Below are 21,516 nucleotides of genomic sequence, written 5' to 3' on the forward strand. Positions count from 1 at the left end.
TTGCCACATGTCTTACATCCTCCTCCTTCCGTCATCGTCTCCCATCGTGTGCCTCATTCTTCCCTCTTTCTTTCCCTCTTCCCCTTCCCCCATCGCAGAGTAGCTGCCTAAAGGAATATGCCTCAGGCCAACCTCTCTACATTTGGTCTCATTAAATTTCTCTCTCTGTTCCTTCTGGACTAATTTTACTTTCTTTCTTCATACAGTGAACTCTCACGTGAGTGAACTTCAAGGGACCGAAGGAAATAGTTCACTTAACTGAAAGTTCATTAAACTGAATATTCACTAGGCCAACATAAGATATGGCATACAGAGTCAAAAGTTTGAAGTGCAATTCATGGAGCAAGAGACATGGCATCTATAGTTAGAAATGTGTGAAATGGAATTTGTATATATCAATAAAAAACACAGCACGTGGGTCGTTTGTGTGCACACGTGGAACCGACGAAACTGGAAAGAAAGAGACGACGACCATGCCACGAATAGCCGGTTGGAAAACAACACACACCACGTGTTTTGTGGTCTGAAAGATCGCCGCTTTGCTCTGGCGGCGTTGTAAGCGCCAGCGATGTTAATTTGTTCATGGCATCTGAGATTACATGCTTGCTTGCTGTGCGCAGGCCAACTCGGAGGCCATGCCTCGTTGCCATTCGTTTTCCGCGCCGCCGCTTGGTCCCAGGGGCGCTGCAGCGCCAGCGACGTTACATTGCCGCTGGAGCGGCGGTTTGATGAGGGCGGGCATCGGTTGCGCTTGCAGTGCAGTGCAGTGCAAGCTTTGGTCCTCTGTGCGAGTTCGTCAAACTGAAATATTGACTGCTCCGAAATTCGTTTAAGTGAAACATTTTTGCCTAGAATCTATAAGAAAACTGCCGGGGATTTTTAAAAAGTTCGTTATTCTGAAATATCGATAAACCAACGTTCGTACAACTGAGAGTTCACTGTATTGGGGTAAATCCTAGACCTCACTAACCTATGATCACTGCATTTTACCCTACCTAACACTTCTACATCGTTCACCATGTTGGTATCGCCAGAAAGTATCAACTTTATTTCATTTCTTGCTTCTCCATTAGGGATTTTTCAGGTCCACTTTTTGTTGCTACGCTTCTTGAAGGTGTTCATTATTCCCAGCTTATTCCTTTCTGCGAATTCTACCAACATCTCTCCTCTAGTGTATCTCGAATCATCACCGTTGTTGCCAATTGCTTGTTCACCAGCCTGCTTGTTCCCCACTTTTGGGTTGAAATCGCCCATTACTACAGCATACAGAGTTTGCACTTTTCATATCTACATCTTAATAAAACTGATTTACTCCGTCATCGTTACGACTGCAGGTTGTAGCGTAGGCTTTATTCTATACCTCCTATTTAGCTTTATTACTACTACTGCTACCCTTTCATTAATGAAGTAAAATTCGTCAATGTTTCCTTTTATACTTATGGATTAGAGGTCCTACCCCGTATTCGTTCTTATCTGGGAGTCCTCCATAGCGAAGCATTTGGCCGTTAGTCGGCACTGTACAAGGCTCACTTGTACAGTGCTTCAGACCTCACTAAGGCCAATGATATCCCACAGAATGCATGATAGCTCCTCAAAGAGTCCTGCTAAGCTAGCTTCACTCTGGAGGGCTCGTGTATTGAACGTTGCCAGGTTCAACTTCCAGTGGCGGCCTGTCTGTGTCCATAGGTCCCTAGCACCCTCTGCTGGGTTGCAGGTCTGACGACCGCCTTGATCAGGTGCGCCACAGCATCTGGGTACTGAGGGCCATGGTTTAACTGTAGGAGTCATGAGGGAGGCAGTGGCCGAATACTTCACCAGGGAGGCCAATTCCTGTTCTGGTGAGGGAGTGTCTTTTGTTGAAGCTTAGTCGGGCTTTCTAATTTCGTTGCACCCGGACTAGTAAAGACCCACTGGATCTCCGCATTTTTTTGCCGGCGTCAGGCGCCACTCCAAGCCTGGAGATGTAGTGTACTGGATTGGCTTTCACGACCTTCAGATGTGTTCTGCTTCTGCTCCACGCCCCCACCTCAGTCACATAGCTAAAAATGGAACATTTCTAATAGGACACTTAGAAAAACGAAGGTTTGAACTTCTGACCATAGCAATCAAGCAACCGAGATAACTCAGATAATCCTGTATGCGGCGAGGCCAGGTTATGGCGGAAACGACCAGCCCGTGGGATCTTACATGTTTAAAAACTCAGTTCAATTATCCGCACCAGTCAGACATGATGAACACACTTCGCGCAAAGTACAACGAATGGTTACCTGAACAAGGCATGTGTCACATCTAGGGCCGAGCCTGTCAAATGATCAATTACAGACGCTACATGTACACTTCGCGGATGTGGACAGCAATAGTGGACAACCAAAGTGATTACACGAACGAGTTAAATCTAGGACAGATCAATCGATCGGGAGTAAGGACAAAACTGATTAACTTAATTATGCTATGAAGAAGTAGAAAGCTATCGGAGGGCTCCTCACCGCAATAGGTAGGTGGATATTCTCAATCATTCCATTGTCTGTGGCCGCGTCGAGAGGCGCGAGTGAAATGTAACCGTAATGTTTACCGGGAAACACTGGCAGCGAACGCTATGCACGAAGGCGAGCTTTCTGCTATAACGCGATCTCTTGCGTGGGCCGACCTTTCATTGTTGCGCACGTTCCATATTTCAGTCTGAGAAGATTTAGCATAAAAGGCATGCGTAATCGGTGTTTTGTTTCATTACAATTGTTTGGCTATAGGCTGTTATTCTCAAAATTCCGAGGAATAACATTGTAAAGAATTCAAGACAAGGTATGAGCAACATTAGTGATAGAACTTCACTGTCGTATTCAGAAAACGCAACTTCAGGAGTGACGCCAAGCGTTTCCTCCGGCGCGTTCACGATTTAAGTAAGCATGGGCTTCAGCTTAAGTTGCGTTCTTCAATACGGGAGCTAATGCCGCCTGGAATATTTTTCGCTCGCGCGATGCCAGCGCCGGCTGTGACGCAGACAGCGTACTTTCTACGACACTAAAATACCAGAGAGTTTCATACAATAATTGATAGAGGGATCTGTGGAGCTAGTGTGTACGGGAGCTGCAATGAGAACGATTGTACCACCATGGGAATTATGGGAATCACATGGATTTGCCTAAACTTCGTCCTTTTTGCTTGAAATGGCCCTGCGACTTGATAACGCGTCATTCTCAACAATGTACTGCGTAATAAATTGCTAATAAACATCATGAAAATTGTCTGACAGCAGAATTCAAACACAGGAACTCTAGCACAGAAGCCTGATATTGAAACTATTAAGCCAGGGACGCCTTTATCGACAAGTGAATGAAACGCCCTTATGAAGTTATCGTGGACATGCCAGTACCTTGAGACGCTTGGCGCATTTTGATTTGACCGCCTGGACAAGCTCAATCCTTGCAATTAATAGCAATTCTGCGTGTTCGCGGCGTCTTCTGCATTTCGAAGAGTATATATTGCACTGAAATTTACTAAAGAATGGCGTAATCTACCAAGCCACAAGAGCGTCGGAATCCACAAGCACGAAGATAAGACAAATTCATGTACTTCCCATCATTCCCATGGTGGTACAATGACTGCAGGGCCGGAGTTCCCTCAAGTAATTATTGTATGGAATTGTATGTAAAATACCACAGCGCCATTCAATTTTAAGGCGCGCAGCTTCCGCGATGCTACGACGTCATTCATATTAAACTTGCATCGCTGTGCCGTTGTTCTCCGGCGTGGGTGGCGTTCGCTCGTTAAAAAAGTTACAACTGCCGCAATTGTTCATTAGTAAAAAAAAGTACATTTGTCTGGCGGATTCATGGGGGCGTTCGCGGGACAGCGGAACACTTCTGCGAAAATGGGCGAGTTCATGGCCGGAACGTTGCACTCATCGCGCATGGTCTGCGGCCGCTTTGCGCACACTGCGTAACAGTACGCCAGGAAGAAGATCTGTAAGTCTGTGAACGCTTCCAGGTGAAGTATCTTGAAGTCGATCAGATCTCGATAGCCACCCGCCACGGCCGCCGAGAAGGCCTCGTAAGCAATCTCCAGCCCGGGCACGACGGGCAGTGCGCGCATCGGGCGCCACAGCGAGCTGTCCGAGCCGGAGTGGACGTTGCAGTTAGCCTTGATATCGTGCACTGCTGCCGCCTCGGCTCCGAGCCACGTTCGGTGCTTGCCCAAGTCGTCCACCTTTACGCCGATATCGTCGAATGCCCTGGCCATCTGTCGAGCCGCGAAGGTGCCTAGGCCACCGTAGATCACCGCCAGCGTCACGTACTGGTAGTAGTACGTCGGTGGGCTCAGGTTCACTAACGCGAGCGTCATCAAGTTTGGCAGGTAGAGGTAACGCTCGCGACCGAACCGGGGAAACATGCGAACGCTGTACACGTCCGCGAAGTATTTGTGCTTGCGTAGCGCCCGGTAGATCTCGGATGTCTTCACTAGATTCGTCATGAAGGTTTCGCCGCGCATTTCGGGAAAGACGGCGTACAGACTATCGCGTTTCTTAGCGTCGAAGAAGTTGTCCCCTGGCAGTATGGTGCGGGTCATCTTGTCCAGCTTCGAGAAGGCTATCTGCTTGCTATCGTGGTCCATCCAGCTGAGCTTGTTTACTAGGCGCTTCGCCTGCACGTTGATTCGATACAGGAAACTGGCGATGTGCAGTCGGTTCTCCATCGTGCGGAAGCGCTCGGTTAGCGTCGTTGCCCAGCCTAGCAGTCCTAGACGAGATTCGACGTATTCCATGCAGCCGCGCTCCTGCATCTGTGTCAGGTTCTTGTAGATGCCGCCGAATCTTATCGAAGGTGCCCCGTAGACAGCCCAGAGGTGCGTCTGAATGAATATCCACGAGAGCCCGATGATCAGCTTGCCGTGGTCCATGCCCTTCAGCAGCTTGTCGATGCTCTTCAATATGTTGCTATCCTCGACGATCGCGGTGTCCTTGCCGGTCCATACGAACTGTCTGTCGTGCTTCCTCAGAAGAGCGAGCCACGAGCCCACCGGAACAGATGGCGTCTTGTAGTCTAGGGCGGCCACTTCCAACCATTCTTGCTGAGGAGCGTCGTATAGGAACTCGAGCTTCGCGTTGACAAAGGCCGTCTCGATGCCGAGGAGGTCAGCTGCTCCCACGCCAGATTGCGCATTGTTGATGTTGAGGACTTGGTAGTAAGCTTTCACGTAATCCTCGTACGTTTCGATCGTCCTGACACCGCGCAACTTCTCCTCCCACACGGCATCCAGGCGACCGCGGGAGACGAGCAGCGCGGTAGAATTCCTTACGGCAACGGTGCCGAGGTCAAAAAGGAAGTTCATTTCCCAGTTCAGCGCCAGGTTCACCATGATGTCGAGCGGGTGCGTTGCGCCGCTGGGCTTTCGCTCGGGCCAGGGCAGGCCCAAGGAGTGCCGGAGATCCGCGAATTCTTTCAGGTTATCCTGCGCCCGCTTACCGGCCATGGTGCAGCTCTCGAAGAACTGCGTCGCCTTGCTGCGATACGTCAGGTCGGCTTTAGCTTCCCCGATCGCCAGATCCAAGGCGGCAGCCACCATGCGCGACTCGGTCGTCTCTCGTCGCTTGGGGTCGCTCCATCCGCCGCACACGAACGCGTGGAAGTCTTGACACGGGTCGAACGACCAGTTGACGGCCGCGCGTAGCTCTCGGCCAAAGGCAGCGCAGCCGTCGCTCCTGCACGTGTCCACGCGCTCTCGGGGTTTTTCCAGGGTGGTTATGTAGATGAAAGCCGCGATCGCGGCTATCAAGAGGGCCAGCGCTGGGACGACCACCAGCATTTTCACCTTGCCGCGGCACATGGCCTTTTCTTGAGCTTTCTCATTCGTTTCGACGTGCTGCGAGAGAGGTTGACATATTTAAACCATGGCTATATGTATGTAAAACGTCAGACGCCAAGCGCCACAGTAATTTGAGAGTCTCTTTGGCTTGGCATTAGCGCGTGGTGGGACAAAGTCCTCAAACAACGTCACATCCATAGGCCGTTACGAAAAACAAACAATGAGCGTTGCATTTGAACGTCGTTAATGTTACCCACTCTATTCAGCGAGAACAAGGGATACAGGGTGGACTTTTGGCAAAATAAGCCTCCAAAGGCAGCGTTGCAAGAGGAAAGCCCTGTGCGACGCTGCACAGTCGAGCTCCAGTGAAGCAGTTCGCTCAAATATAAAAGGCCTCTGCACCCAGCGTGCGCTCCTCGTTCTTTACTCGAAACGCTTTTCCACCAAAGATGTATTTCCGGCTCTTGTAGAACTTCTTCGAAACTGTTCTAAAGCTTTCTCACAAGCTGTAAGCCCAACCCCAACAGCTTTTGCGCATGCTCCGTTGAATGTGAGACAGTGTGCAAGAAAAGCCCCCGCGGTAACAAGTGCGCACTTAGAGACACTTCAAAACTTAGATTCAAGATAAGAGGGTATCCCATATACGTATGCGAAGCGTCAACGAGAAAAACAAAACCGCTCATTGAGAGTAAGAATTCCCACAAGTGACGTAATGGCTCCGACGTCAGCATGCGTATTACCGTGCTCCCAATTCACTTCAAGCTTTGAATTTTAACCCAGTCCCATATTTTGTCATGCGAAAGCATGAAATTGCCCATTGAGACAAAAGCCGGTGTCTCTCGTCTGGACAAGCGATAAATAGCACCTATATTCCCATTTGCTGCGACGCCAGGTCACGAGCACGCCTGGACGGAGCAGAGCGAGCGAAAGGGAACACCTGCTGCTGCCATAGCACGCCAGGTGTTGCGAGAGGGGAGAGGGCATTGTTGTGACGCCACGTCATGCTCGCTTTCGGAAGCCTGTGTCATCCGCGCGTTCATTGCCAGCGTAAGCTCTCATCTGCGTTCTAACTGCGCCTCGGTAAGGCCAAATCAAAACGTGCCAAGGCTCCTTATAGCGGGACTCTAGACTCTGCTTTATGACGTCATGCTAACTGGACCAAAATTTCTATTGCCAAGCCCGGCGTGCTGAAAGCGGCGACGTCAAAATCACCGCGGCTTACTCCGGAACATCCCGAGTAGATTCTATGGCCGTCAGGCACGGACCGAAGTGCACCGGCCTTGTGCCATCTAGGAAGCGTTGGCCAAGCGTCTCAACACGCTCGCTTGCCTGCGAGCTGTTCATAACTCGAAGGACCTCTCAGCTGCGTTCAACTGGATAATGCTTTCGCATGCACATCTCATAAGAAGTGCGTAGGCGTCCTGGGTTATTTTTCTACAAACCCAATATTTCAGCGAAGCTTTGTCTGCATAAAGCGATTAGTCATTAAACGACAAATGTTTTATTTCCCCGGAACGCATTAAGAAGAAATCAAATTAGCACTTGTTTGACAACTTTGTGCGTTGTCTACGGAGAACGCCTTGAAATACGCTGCTAAGGAGCTTTTACGTAAGGACAGAAAGCGGTTTATTATCTGGCGCAAGGAGAGGTTTGTCCGACTTGTTCTTGCTCCCCTGGATCCCCACACGAACAATGCAAAAACACGGGGAAATTATTACTGCAGAGCTCAAAACATTCTGAAGCTGTTCCAAATATTCTTAATCCGGAGCATTCTTTGCGTCATTCTTGGCGCTTTGCGATAGGTAGGTTTTTTTCTGACCTCGTTTTAATAAAAGGAAAATAATGTGTGACAGATGGTGGGATTTAACTTCTGCCGTGGAGCATAGCAGCCAAGTGCTCGAAGCACTATCCAGTGATCACTTTCTTTCTTTTTTTTATTTATTGCCTGTTTCTGCAACGTCACAAACAAAAAATAAATATATTTGCATTGTCCGCGTTAAAAGAACACCAGCTCATCTGGGGCCAGTGCGTACATTCTAGAAGAGTTGTATGTGTAAGAGGAGTTTTGCATTGGCTAACCAGTCTGGAACACTTCTCTTTTTTATTTTTTTCAACAAAACGCGTCACACTCTCAAGTATTGACGCGCCGAACGGGCATCCACATCGGCTTGCACAACTGCCATCCTGCACCTCCATATGCTATGGAGTACAATCAGCATGATTGGATCAACTGGTGGCCCGTCCTTACTTCCTACATGGAGGTACCGAATGCCTGGGGGATCCGAGAGTAATATTTTTTACAGGTACACCGCAGAAGGTACCGTAGAGGCACGGCGTCCCTGCACCCGAGAACACATGATCTGTCGTTTCCTCTTTTCTACATATTATGCAGTGCGTTCCCCATGACACGTATATGACCTTTTCTGCCAGCCAAGGTTTGACAGCAAGCGTACATGTATGTAGTTGGGGAAAAAATGTTTTCATTCTTGCAGGTACCATCATTTTATTTACCCTCTTTAGTACATCTTTCTCTCGTCCTACAGGGTACTTTGACCTATTCAAAGGTACAAGAAGTATAACATCACACAGGGCCTTGTACAACCTCTTTCATGTCACAGCAGCGAAATATTCAAGCGGAAAACCGAGCAGACAGGCTAGAAGTACTTCTTTTAGAAATTCATGCACGCTTCCTGCCAAATTATTCGCGGATACCACAATGTACGGCGGTTGTTTGCTCAGACGAAGCTGGCACATTGTGCGTAGGAAAGGGTCTTTTGCAGGGTCAAGCTTTTACGTAAGGACAGAAAGCGGTTTATTATCTGGCGCAAGGAGAGGTTTGTCCGACTTGTTCTTGCTCCCCTGGATCCCCACACGAACAATGCAAAAACACGGGGAAATTTCTGGATATTAAGCCTCGAGCATTGAAGAGCCTGCAGCACGTACCAAGTTTCACTGACCGGAAACAAGTTACCGGCACTTGCTCTGGAAAACATTGACCATTTACAACCATTGAATTCTCTTGTCCTACTGTGTGATTCGGTCCACTGTTCTTGCCAGTACGGTTCGTTGTCCTTGTAGTATTGCAAGGGTGCCCCTAGATATTACACCGGTGTGTTAGCAAAATTGATGTCAGCGCAAATATCTGGCATCCCAAGCCAGTCACCATGCCAGAACCCCAGGCATTTTCCCCAATTCACCGCATTTCCGCTTACGGAACAATGTTTTTTAACCTTTTCCACAGCATGCACAATGCTGTCATACCCTGGACAAATGACATTGCTATCTTTCTACGCGCTATATCACGATCGCACAAATAATTCTCTAGTTCCAAAGGCGGCCAGCTTTCTGAAACACTCAGCGCGTTCGCCACGTGCCACTTCCTCGCCTTCTTGTGACAACTCGCGCTTTCAGGGCCGCGTTAGGCTGCAGTATATCCCAGACCGAGGCGCTTTCCTCTGCACTTCCTTGGTAGCCGTTTGCGCTATTTTAGAAACTGCAGTGTTGTGCCAACCTCAAGTTCGCCCAAGCTTTTCATGTTTTAACCCTTGTTCGCCGGAGTACAAATGCCATTGTCATTTTAACATACGCCACATGACATGGCCATAGGTACGTACCAGCGTGCGTCACGTAGCTGCTTATGACGTCTCAAACCATACTTATCTCGCTTACGCTCGTCCGCTACCCACGCATAACCCAAGCAATCGCCATGTCGTAAGATCACGCCGTACATCCTGCACAGATAGGCCTTCGCTGCTGTACGACGGTCTTCGACCTTGCCGACGCCGCGCTGCTGGCGTCACACACACGTGCACCCGAGCCCCACAACACGCAACTCCTCAGTTTTCACAAACACAACTCGTTGGTTCATCTGGTAACGCTGTGCGGAATCCCAAACAATGCGTGATAGTCGGGTACGTACAAAATGCTTCGCATAACATGGACTCCCACAGTGCGCGCAAATTCGTCCTGGTCCGGGATCCGAACCAGGACGAATTTTTCTTCAACTGCGAGGCTTTCTCTCTGAGAAACCTGTAAGGGTCTCCTTTGTAACTTCATGCTACGATTCGGGGGAGGGGGGGGGGCAACTTTTCTCTTTACATGACTTAAATTTCCTCTACTTTGCGGGCTTCCTCAGAACTTATTTGTCATATCGTGCAAGGGACAGTGGTCTGCTGCAGGCCACGTTCAGTTGCAATTTGCTCTATGGAGAAACAAGACGTGTGTCGAGTGAGCTCCTGAATTGCCCCTTGCAGTTTAGTGAATTTGGTTAGAATCATGGATCCAGGAACTAAAACAGATGCGACGTAATGCAAAGGAATTTGTCTCGCGTTCACCATTAAATCACTACTGAATTTAATAGATTCATTGTTGCCTACTTGCACTTCCAATTACAATATACTTGGTTTTCAGCTTTAGCTTGACCTCTTCTTCCGTACTCTGTCCAGCGAAAGAGAGAAAACGTTATTTAATAATGTGACTAGGTATTCAGAGGCCCTCAGTCCATAGCCTTGCTGCTGGGTTGACAACTTTAAAGCACATATATTCTTGCGGTCTATCTACCCACTTTGTGTCATCCACGTTGCTGAGCCATTACATCCCTAATTAAATGAAATAATTTTTGCTCTGGGCTTCTCTCTACGTTGATAACAAGCGCAGCACCAGTGCGCTTTCAGCACCTGGGCGCGAAAGCGCCGCCGACGGCGCGCTAATAATCTCTAAAGCAATGCGCTGGGAACCGCATCAGGTTCGCTAACGACTAGGTGCACGTGTGGTGTGCTGTGGTTATTTAAAGACTGTTAATGAAATGCAACACAGATAATTACCAGTCCAGCATCTTTCCCAAGGCTGCTTCCCTATAGTATACGCTACTCATTTGTAACTTCTTCAGCCAAAGCCATATTGTGCTCGACTTTAAGCAATGTGGAGCATGCGTTCGCTAGGGCCGCATGTGGATGACAAGTGACCTCCAGGTCACCCGCCTCGATGAGCGCCACAAAAACGTACCTGTCCCTTCATGCTAATGGTTCTCCCCGGCGCCACCTGCGATGATGTGCCACTGGAGGACAATTTAATTAAACTGAAAAAGGCACGTATGGTGTTCGAGATCTGCAAAGTAGGAATTAAATCAAAGCACAGCTTATTCAGCGAGAACAGATCAAAGTTTAGAGGTACCACACGAGTCGAAACGGTGTGACGACGTCTATGGCCCGTGTGGCATCTTTGTTTTAAGCAGTACAGGTTGTGACACATATAAGTCCTACAAAAGGTGGCGAGGGGGGGAGGCGGACATCATATGCAAGCACAACCCCACGCAAATAAAAAGAAACGGCATTGATCAATTCGAGGAAACAAAAAGATACGATTGAAGTGCCTTGCTGTTTGCGGAAAAACTGGCCTTCCACGCAGATTGCTGATCTATAGAGCATCTCGGCTGCGCTCACTCCGAGGTCATCCTTGATTGTTGGTAGCCTTTCCACTTAGTGATGTTGGTCGAGCGTGGCGGCGAATGACGCCTTCAGTTGTCGGCGGAGACGCTCGACCATGCCGTTGGTCTGCGTGTGGTAAGCCGCGGTGTTATGCAGGCGCGTGCCGAGCAGTCTCACCAGGGCAGAAAAAAGCGAGCTTTGAAATTTTCGGCCTCGGTCAGTAGTAATTCGCAAAGGGAATCTGTACCGCGATACCCACGTAGCAACAAATGCTTTCGCAACTGTTTCGGCCGTGATATCTCGTAGTGGCGTCACCTCAGACCACCTTGAGTACCGGTCGACAAACGTGAGAAGGTACCTGAAACCTTGGCAAGGTGGAAGAAGTTGCACCAAGTCTAAATGCATGTTATCGAAACGGCTCTCTGGTAGTCGAAACGGCTGCACCTCTGAACGCTTGTGCCAAGTCACTTTCACGATTTGAGAAGCTTGGCAGATTCTTGCGCAGCTTCGAACATCTTTGCTGATCCCTACTCAGACGAAGCGGTGTATGATAAGCCTCTGTGTCGCTCTGATGTAGGGTTGGCTCAGCCCGTGCAGTGAATCGAATACTGGCTGCCGAAACTAATAGGGGGCGAACGGGCGAGGAGCTGCCTGCGATGTGCCGCACGTGAGCAATGTTGTTGTACAGGGAAGCGGCACCTCCGCAAACTGGAGCGACGAGTCTTTTTCCCGCAATTGGCGCAGCCCGCGGGGTCGTTTTGCTGGCCGCAGGCTAGAGCTTGGAAAGCCACAGAGCCGCGACAGTGCGTCACCTGCCTGGTTTTTGGTCCCAGAGATATGGAGGATGTCTGTAGAAAATTCGAAGATAAAGGAAAGTTACCGAAGGCCATGTTCTAAGTACGAGAAACTGTTTTTCTTGAAAACGAAGTTTAACGGCTTGTGGTCGGTCAGAGTGTAAAAGCTATAACCTTTAACGAAAAAAAAACGAAAATGTTTGACAGCGCAATAGATGGCCAACATCTTCCTCTCGAAGTTGCTGTAGCGAGCTTCTGTGAACTTGAGGCGCTTTGAGAAGAAACCCAGCGGCCTCCAGTTTGTGCCATCGTGCTGCTGTAGTACTGCACCCGCTGCATTGGTCGACGCGTTTACCATAAGGTGAGTTGGTGCGTCGGGCAGCTAATTAAGCAGCAACACTGCAGTAGCCAACCGCATTTTTGTTTCCTGGAAGCAGCGTTCGTGCCCCGAGCACCAGTGGAAGGTAGGCCGTAAGTAGCCGTACTGCTGCGTCGGGACTCCGTCGCGACGCAGCAGTACGGTATGCGGCTGAAGAACTTGCAGACAAGATGCTATGAAGTGGCTGTGAAAATTTATGAGCCCCAGAAACTCGTGCGCATTTCTGAAGGAGGTTGGAGAGGGGAAGTCCTCGATTGCCCGCACCCGGGATTCCAGTGGCTTGATGCCTTGGGGTGAAATGCAATGGTAGAGAAAGTTCAGGTCTTGAATTGCGAAAATGCACTTCTGGGGCTTTAGCACTAGGCCGTGTCCATCCAGTCGCTCAAATACAAGGCGAATGTGCTCTCTGTGGGGTTCTTCTGTGCGGCTTGCAATGAGAATGTCATTAACGTAGACAAAGATGAACGGAAGTCCGCGCGTAACTCGCCCATGAACCTTTGAAAAGTTTGCCACGCATTCTTCAAACCGTAAAGCATACGAAGAACCTCGAACAGCCCAAATGGAGTAGTGATTGCTGTCTTCGGGATGTCGCTGGGTTAACAGGAATTTGGTGGTATGCGCTCATCAAATACATCTTGCTGTACAATTTGGTTCCTGCGAGACGAGCGCCGAAGTCATGTATGTGGGGAGTGGCATTCTTCAAACCGTAAAGCATACGAAGAACCTCGAGCAGCCCAAATGGAGTAGTGATTGCTGTCTTCGGGATGTCGCTGGGTTAACAGGAATTTGGTGGTATGCGCTCATCAAATACATCTTGCTGTACAATTTGGTTCCTGCGAGACGAGCGCCGAAGTCATGTATGTGGGGAAGGGGATACTGATCCACAGTAGTAACGGCATTCAAAGCTTGGCAATCACAGTAAGGCCGTCAGTCGCCACTGTCCAGCTTAAGGACAAATAAGGACAAATAAAGCCGAGCTTAAGCATGTTTTCGAAATCACGGCGGGTGACTTCCCATCTTCGTGCAGCGCGCCTCCGTGGCCGCGCGGTGACAGGTGGGCCGGCGGTGGTGGCATGATGCGTAACCTTGTGTTTCCCAGGCAAGGCATCATTTCGGGGCTTCGTGAGTTGCGGATACTCAGCAAGTATAGCTTATCTTGCGTTGAGACCGGCCGAAACGTGCGGATGCCAGATGAGGTGAGGTTGTACTGCAGGCCAAGTACAGTGAGGAATGTGACGTTATCCTTTAGGCGTCGGTCGTGAACGCTCAAATCTTGGTTTAAATGGCTAAGAAAGTTCGCTCCCAGTATGGCAAAGCTGACGTCGGTAATCACAAAACACCCATCCACGCAAGCGCCGGAATCCAATGTCTATCCTTATTGACGGGAGCCCATACGACGCGATGGCAGTGTTGTTCACCGCGTGGATCGTGGGTGTGGACTTGCCACGTTGGCGATCTGCGGCAGTGGCGGGAACGTTAGACAGCTCGGCTCCGGTGTCGACGAGGACGCGGGTGCCGGTGATGCGGTCGACTACGAAGAATAGGCGGTTTGCGCGAGGGCCGATGTCACATGTCGCCGTTAGCGAATGGCCCGTGCGTTTCCTATCCACGAACAGGGCTGGGTGCAGCGACTTGCTTGTTGCCGAAAGCGATGGTGGTACCAGCACAACTGGCGCTCGGCGCGTCCCTGCGAGACTGTGAAAGTGAATGATTGCGCCGAAGTTGGTCGCCAATGTTGCCACCCATCGTCAGCTTATCCAGTGCACTGTTAAGGCAGTCGAATGTTTCCTCCAGGCGCGAGTCGGTCTCCTGGCTTTGAGACTCTCGCAGCGGGGACAGATAGCTGTGACGCCGAGGAGTAGTCGCATATGCGCTGAGCGAACGCAGGTAGCCGATCGAGACTCATCTCGCCGGAACCCGCGAGCACCGTGAGTGCGGACTGTGGGAGGCGCTGCAAGAACAGCTCGCGCAAAATTGTAGCTTGCTCTCGTCTGCGGAGTGGCCATCCAGCAGCTGAAGCAACCGGTGCAGGAGTTCTGACGGTCGTTGGTCGCCGAGTGCCTCGGACAGCAGCCCTTGAAGCCTACTCTGTTGCCATGGCTCGAGACGCTGCAGGACCGTGCGTTTTCAATCGTCGTATGCTGTGGCCGAAGGCATACCCGCTAGCAAGTCGTCTATAGCATCGGCGATGTCAGAGGGTAGCGCGGCGACGACGTACAGGTACCTTGCTGTCTGTGAGGTAATGCGCCGAAGTTGAAGACTTGCCTCTACTTGTATAAACCAAGCTCGAGGATTCTTGTGCCATAAGCTGGGAAGCTGAAGCTCTGCGGCGATGACAGGAGACGTAATCGTTGCGTCTTCTATGTCAGCAGGAGTACGAGCAGCGTCGTCTGTGGCAGTGTTCGAAAAAAACGTAAATGTCCTGGGGCACCATTTATTGGGATCTCGGTTTAGCGGAGGCAAGTAAACACGTTGTGACAGGTTGATAACGAATGTAGACTGGCTTTATTCCACAGTAAAACAGGTTAGACGAGTGACAGTGGTGGTGCCTCTGTCGGGCAGTCATCTCACATCCCAAGCAAGAGCAGGGGGCAATGACCCCCACGTGGATGACAAGCGAGGAACTTAATTTCACTGAAACGGGAGACAAATGAGCGACAGACAGTCACTACAAAATGAAGCGCAGGGCGGCTAGAGAACGAGGCGATTCGGTGGCTTTATGCGTCTGCCACTGCGTGTGCGATAGCTGTCGGTCGCATCAGGCAGTGCAGCCTCTGTCGTTTTGGAATTCGCTGCCGTGGTATGAGCCGCTTCTCTGCGGGTCCCAGGCGAAGGGCTGCAGGTAGCTGTCTCGCGTTGGTCGGTTTCCATGTATGCCGGTTTTACTCTATCCAAGTCTAACGTTCCGTGGCGGCCACGTATTTCGATGGTAAGCGCTTTACGACCATGGCGGAGAAGCTTAATGTGCCCATCGTATGGTGCTTGCAGTAGTCGTACTGCACTGTTTCCCAGAAATGCGTGACAACAGGACAAGTTCGCCACTCACATGTGTTTGCCATTGTGTGAGCTGTAGCGGAGGTGTAGGTCGAAGCTCATTCATGATGTCACAGAGGCGAGACGCATAGCCGTCGGCAGGAATGTGGGCTTGGTGTTGGCCCAAGGCGCTCCCCTACTTTTTGCAAGGCGGCACAGAGTTCCGTACAGCACCGCCAAACTTGTGGTGGTACCAGCACTTCCGTCACTGTGGCGGTGTGCCGCGCTGCCGCGTGAGCTGATTGCAGCGTGATTGAAGCGCCGCGACGATGTCGGCGAGGCGAGAAATTTATTTTCTCATCTCGAGCAGGACGCGAGTGGGCGAAGGTTCGGCGTGCAACGACGCGACTGTGGGCGTTGCGACAGCCATGAGTTTATCAGTGGGCTCGGCTATCTTGGGCAGGTTCGTTTCCCCGGACGCGGTGATGCCCATTAGCACGTTGGCGGGAAGTCTTTGTAGAAAAATTGGAGGACGCTTAAGCTTCGCCTTCAAGAGTGGAACGCGACAGCGTTCCCGTCGACCCGCCAAGGGGTGTAAGACAATGGGATACGGCGCAGCGACTACGCGCCCCGCATCGGACGCGGTGAGCAACGCAGCGTTCGGCGCGACAATGAAATGTGCGCCTGAGCAAGCGACGCACGCCTGAGCCTTAGAAACAGCTCGTTTCTAAGGCAACACCGCGTTCACTAGAGGCGCTTTTGTACCGCTTTGAAGCATCGAACTCGTGGCTCAGTGGTAACGTCTCCGTCTCACACTCCGGAGACCCTGATTCGATTCCCACCCAGCCCATCTTGCAAGTTGTTTTTATTCATGAAGTGCCTGCTGGGATTTATCGCTCACGACCAACGCCGCCGACACCGACGCCGACGACACCGGCTTTTCTGCGACACGAGCTCCTTAACGCTGTCGCGTTAAAAAGTTCCCGCACCAGGCGACTGTCGACACTTGCTGTGCAACCAGTCAGTTGCTGCATGTGGCGCCAAAGCTCGCTAGGTCGGCGGTCACCCAGTTCGGGCTCGCGTAGCAGCTGCTGGAGACGCTCCAGCTCTGACGGGGTGAAGCGTCGAATAAGCGTCTCCTTGAGCGTCTGGCAGGCGTTTCTTGCGGGTGGTGCCAACAGCAGGTCCCGCACCTCGTTGGCTGTCACGGCCGAAATGGTGCCAACCACGCGATGATGTTGTCGGCGGTGATGCAGCGTGCGGCGAACTGTGACTCGACTCGCACCAACTAAGTTCCGGCTCGCCGGTCCGAAAGGGAGGCACAGTTTGATGTCTAGCACGGATACCGTGGGGCTGGCGACATTGTCGTTTTGCTCCATGTCCGGGTCAACAATTGTAGGTACGTACGTGCGAGGAATGAAGAGACACGCCTTCGTCGCCGGTATCTCAATGTTAACTTTCTTTCTGCTGGCGCCTTCTCGCGACGCTGGTTTTCCTTTTCCTCGATCGTCACGCTTGCAGCGCCACGGCTGACTCATGGTGCATTTAGAGTTTGCGCCATTCTAAACGTCTCTTGTTTGTCTGGACCGCTAACCACCAGTCAACGCTCGCTCCACTTTTGAGCCCCATCACTACGGGTTCAACACAGGCGCTCACTGCGGTTGTAGATGGGCGAACATCTTGGCATTCCGTGTCAGTGCTTAGTCCTCTCGGGGCTCTCGCTGCAGCAGGCCTCAGCTGTTGAGAATATTTGCTCCTTCATGTTTTGTCCTCAGGCAGCCAGCTCTGCCCTCGAATAGTAATTACTTTTTTCTGCTGTGCTGTAGTGACAATTTTGCCTCCAAGTTTCACGCTTGCCGCCATTGTAAATTTTCATTGTTCTTTTTCCACGTTTCCATCCTTTGCGTCCAATATAATGTGTCATGTTCTTATTTTTAGTTTTTTTTTTGGCGACTCCTGGCAGCCTACTTACGTTCTCAATTACACTCTACTTGGCTGTCAACTTTCTTGACCACTTCCTCCAATCCGTGTCCCGGCCATTGAGGTGCAGATGTTTCTGCACTTCAGGCGCTTATTTCTGCTCATCCCTGTACCTTAGCCTTTCTACAAAAATAATTGTGCTTTGCTCTTCTCTGAACTCAAAATACACCCAACCCATGACACCCTGCACTGCATCAATTGTAATGTCACCACGGACCCCCAAGGCCAGCCTTCCATGGAACTTTCGTTAACTTTCCACCCCGAAAGGACCCCCCCTCTCTTAAGCACGGCATCGTATTTGCAAACATCATCCCTGGCACAATCACTCCTTTACGAATTTCTCGCACCCCTACATATCTGTGGCACCCCAAAGTGATCTATCTTTTATAGTAGATTTATTCCACTTCCCCTTCACCCTGAGACTAGTTGTACCTTTGAGTAGGCCTTTCCTTCGTTTAAGCAGACATACATGTATTCGTATTGCACGACTTTCGGTACGACTTGCTCGTCGGCTATACCAATGCGCTACTTGTCCGCTCACAAAAGCCCACAATTGCCACTTTAACTGGAGTGCTATACAATCAAGGCAGAGATATGTCGCTTCCTCGTCACGCGTATTCTCAAGCCTCTGCGAATCCCCTGCGTTGTCCGCTATATCAGTATATTGTCCACACACTTTTTGCCCTCTGTATTGCACGCACCAGCAGCTCGCTACGGGTATGAGATAAAGCGAACGGTAGTGTACTTCTTTCGAGTCCTTTTTTGTCTATTCCTTCAAGGAAAAACGTGAACAGCAATGGAGATAGAAGGCTCTCATTAATTAATCCTAAGTGAACTTCCACTAGTTCAGTGCACGTGCTTGGCCTTCCTAGGCCAGATGTGCTCGCTTCTCCGTATATATCTCCCTGAGCAGATCTGCTAAGTCGACGTCTATGCCACCATGCTTGAGAATATCCCTCAGCAATTTCATGTCTACGTTGTCGTAAGCTCCCTTGATATCTGAACGCTATCCATACCGGTATACACTGAGCCATTGACTTCTCTCTATGCACTGGGTTAGTATAACGATATTATCCTCTAAGCGTCAGCTTGGCCTGAATTAATTCTGTAGTTCCCCTAATATTTTATTTTCTTCACCTAATTGGACACCTATAGATGTTTATGGGTTGCATTGCCATTCTATATATTGCCGAAGTTATTGCAAGGGATCTGTACGACGTCGTATTATGCGTACAGCTGTCTTCTTTGGCTTTAAGGGTTATATTCATGCGCCTGCCACGCCACACAAGCGGCATTTTCCTTGTTAGAGTGACTTGCTCTTGGGATTCAGTTGTTTTGAAGACAAGCTCTTCTTTTCCGCGCTCGCACGCGTTTGGCGTACGTGTAATCCGGGTATCTCTCCTGGTAAAGAAAACTGCCCTTTCGAGCTTCCAGAACGTCGTAGCGAGTCGCAAAGAGATATCAAAATAAAAATTTCAGCGAGGCAAGAAGCGTGAAATATACGCAGATTAGGTAAAATTTGTTGAAGAGGCATAATCAGCGCCAATACAGTAAAAAATTTACCATATTGCACCATAGATTTTGCTATTTCCGGGATGGGCACATCTGGCCTCTTGGTCAAAAAAATAGAAATGAAATACGGCTGGGTCAATCAAAATCGGCACGAAAGAAGACAACGTAGACGTGCATCCCTATTGCAAAAACCAGCGTCTTCCAGTGCCTTCCAGTGTGAATCCAGCGCGTTTTTCGGCACTGAATTGCACTGGGTACGCTAGCGCTCGCTGGGATTCTCTGGGACACCATTGAGAACGCTGGATAAGAGCTGGGTCACACTGGAAGAGACGCTGGTTTCACTGCCAAGGCGCTGGGGCGCACTGGTTAGTGCTGTACAGGCGCTGGTTCTCGCTGCAGTTCGCTGGTTTGCATTGGAAACTGCGCTCGCTGTGTTTGTGCCGCGCTGGTTCCAGTATGCAAGGACGAGTGCTGCTGAATAATAAATGCTTTATACAATTTCATCGCTTGATACTGGTGTCTTGTCCTAAATAACGCTATATCTTGGTGTCATAAAACTATTTCGTGTCGCAGCATGGAATAAGGTTGCGTGAGCTGCCCTGTTTATTCATGCACATTTTTTGACAATGAAGATCAATTTCGTTTTTTGCATTTTCCCTTTTGACTGGGCGGATAGCTAAATTCCTGAACGCAAACACAGAGGACGTCACGTTTCTCAGTAGTTCGCACGCAACATATGACTGGGAGTTGTCGCCGTTGTCGCAGTGTTGTGGAGTGGACATGAAATCCAGAAGTCGTTCAGACGCGCTCGAACGGACCCCGAGTTCGAAGCCTACCGCTGACTGATATTATCGCACCCATAACAAAGCTGAGCTGATTCGCGCGCTTCCACTTTCCCTATTGCACAAAAAAAAGTTCTGAGGCTCAAATACACACATTTTAGATTTTGCAAGCTACCCGCGCCGACATCGGACCCCACCGAAGCGTAGGCCTAGCGTATCCACCGAGTCCGTCTGCACGCTATCGACGCACCGAGGCTCAAGAATCAAGAAGTCTAACAAGGATAAATCACTCTATATTTCAGCTTTCGCATCGGTGTTCTTAAATAAACAGTTTTTCATGTCTACAGTGCCAACAGAAGAAGCGATGACCGCCGATGTGACGCGTCATAAACACACGTATATGTGCTGTCGCCGAAGGCTCCCAGCATTAGCCTGCGCTTCTGTGACTAAGATACATGACTAGACAGACGAGTTGACTGAAAGGCATCACTAAACTAAGAAAACGTTGCATATCCCTCGTGTGAAGAACAAGAAACGGCTATCGAAATTGGCAGTAAGAGCCCATACAGCGTCCCGGGTCGACGGTTCATTTAGCACTTTTTCGAAGTTAAAATACCAATCGCAAGTGCAAATCGATGTTGTCGCACTTCCGAGCATGCTACTGAATACGGACAGCAAATTTTTCTTTGAAGTACAGGCGTGAGCTTTAGTTGCTGGGCGATAGCGCATCTACCATGCCTGTGCGAGACGTCTCTCTCAAACTAAAACTGCTTCTCGATTATGACATGGCAAATTATCCGCTCAGGTACATCTGTTTCTTTTGCCAAGCCGCTAATAAATAAAAAGAAAAGAACGTTGGTGTGGCGTAGCGGTAAAGTACCGGGCTTCGGATTTGTAGGTCGGACGATCGAATCCGGGTCGGAGCGCTTTGATTTTTATGTTTTTTTTTATTGCAATAAAACGCTCTCTGTTCCTTTCTGTATAAAAAAAATATATATGCGGTGTCCAGGCACCGCGTACTTGACGCGCTAGAGCTGTTTTTCGCACCAGTAGGCAGCGCCTCCCAGTACGCCGCACCTGCCCAGCGCCCCAGTATCCATCGCGCGGCACTGGACCCATAATCCGGCGCACTGGATACTGAGTTTTGCAACAGGGATGGGCGTAAGAAAAAAAAAAGCGAATGAAAACACTTGACAACGATAAACGAAAGGTCCGTAGAGTGCAAGGTCTGACAATGGAACTAAAAAGTAATACACAAATAATGCAAAAATCTGCCTCTGTTCACGCTCTTGTATAGCTTGCATGCTTTCCTTGTTCCATCACTTTCGTGCTTTCCAAATTTAAATCCAGCCGTTCTTGATGCACAGTATATCTACCAGCTCCTCGTAATCACAGACCATTGTGGAAAGGTTATTTACTTTCCGTTCTATGTTTTTTTTGTTGTAATCTCCGATTTACTTATTGGTCATTTTGTTGTCTCCCGTCTTACATCATTTGGTAACGCCACCTGGTGGCTGAGAGCTGCTGGTGTAAAGTGTTGGCATAAACGTAATCCCCAATATGCTCGTTCTTTTTTTCCTTTTGACAAGGACAACCATGTAACCCAAAACGTTCGCAACGCCTTGTCTACGGAAAACGTGTCACAACGTGTCGCTACCAGCGTTTTCATTGTAAGGGCACTTACAGTTTCTTCCAAAAATTCGCAGACGGCTTAAGGCATGACAATGGTAACATCTTCGAAGGAAACGATGCGCTGCAGTATATAACATACGTCATTAGGATAGCTTCGGCAAAAAAGAGAGCGTAGCTTGGACTCAGACAGATCCTGCAACAGAGAAGCCTGAGAGATCAAAAGTTAACGTAGGAAATCT

General features: G+C 49.7%; 1 protein-coding gene across 1 annotated transcript in view; it reads right to left on the reverse strand.

Moving 5' to 3' along the window:
• Positions 1 to 3,795: 3,795 nt before the first annotated feature.
• LOC142588624 (neprilysin-1-like) overlaps positions 3,796 to 21,516 on the reverse strand; it is a 37,299-nt gene continuing 19,578 nt past the window's right edge. The window contains exon 5 of the mRNA XM_075700457.1: positions 3,796 to 5,856. Within this exon, the coding sequence (XP_075556572.1) occupies positions 3,796 to 5,856 (2,061 nt within the window). The remainder of the gene's footprint in view (positions 5,857 to 21,516) is intronic.

Source organism: Dermacentor variabilis, chromosome 7 (assembly GCF_050947875.1).
Source record: "Dermacentor variabilis isolate Ectoservices chromosome 7, ASM5094787v1, whole genome shotgun sequence".
Taxonomy (NCBI): domain Eukaryota; kingdom Metazoa; phylum Arthropoda; class Arachnida; order Ixodida; family Ixodidae; genus Dermacentor; species Dermacentor variabilis.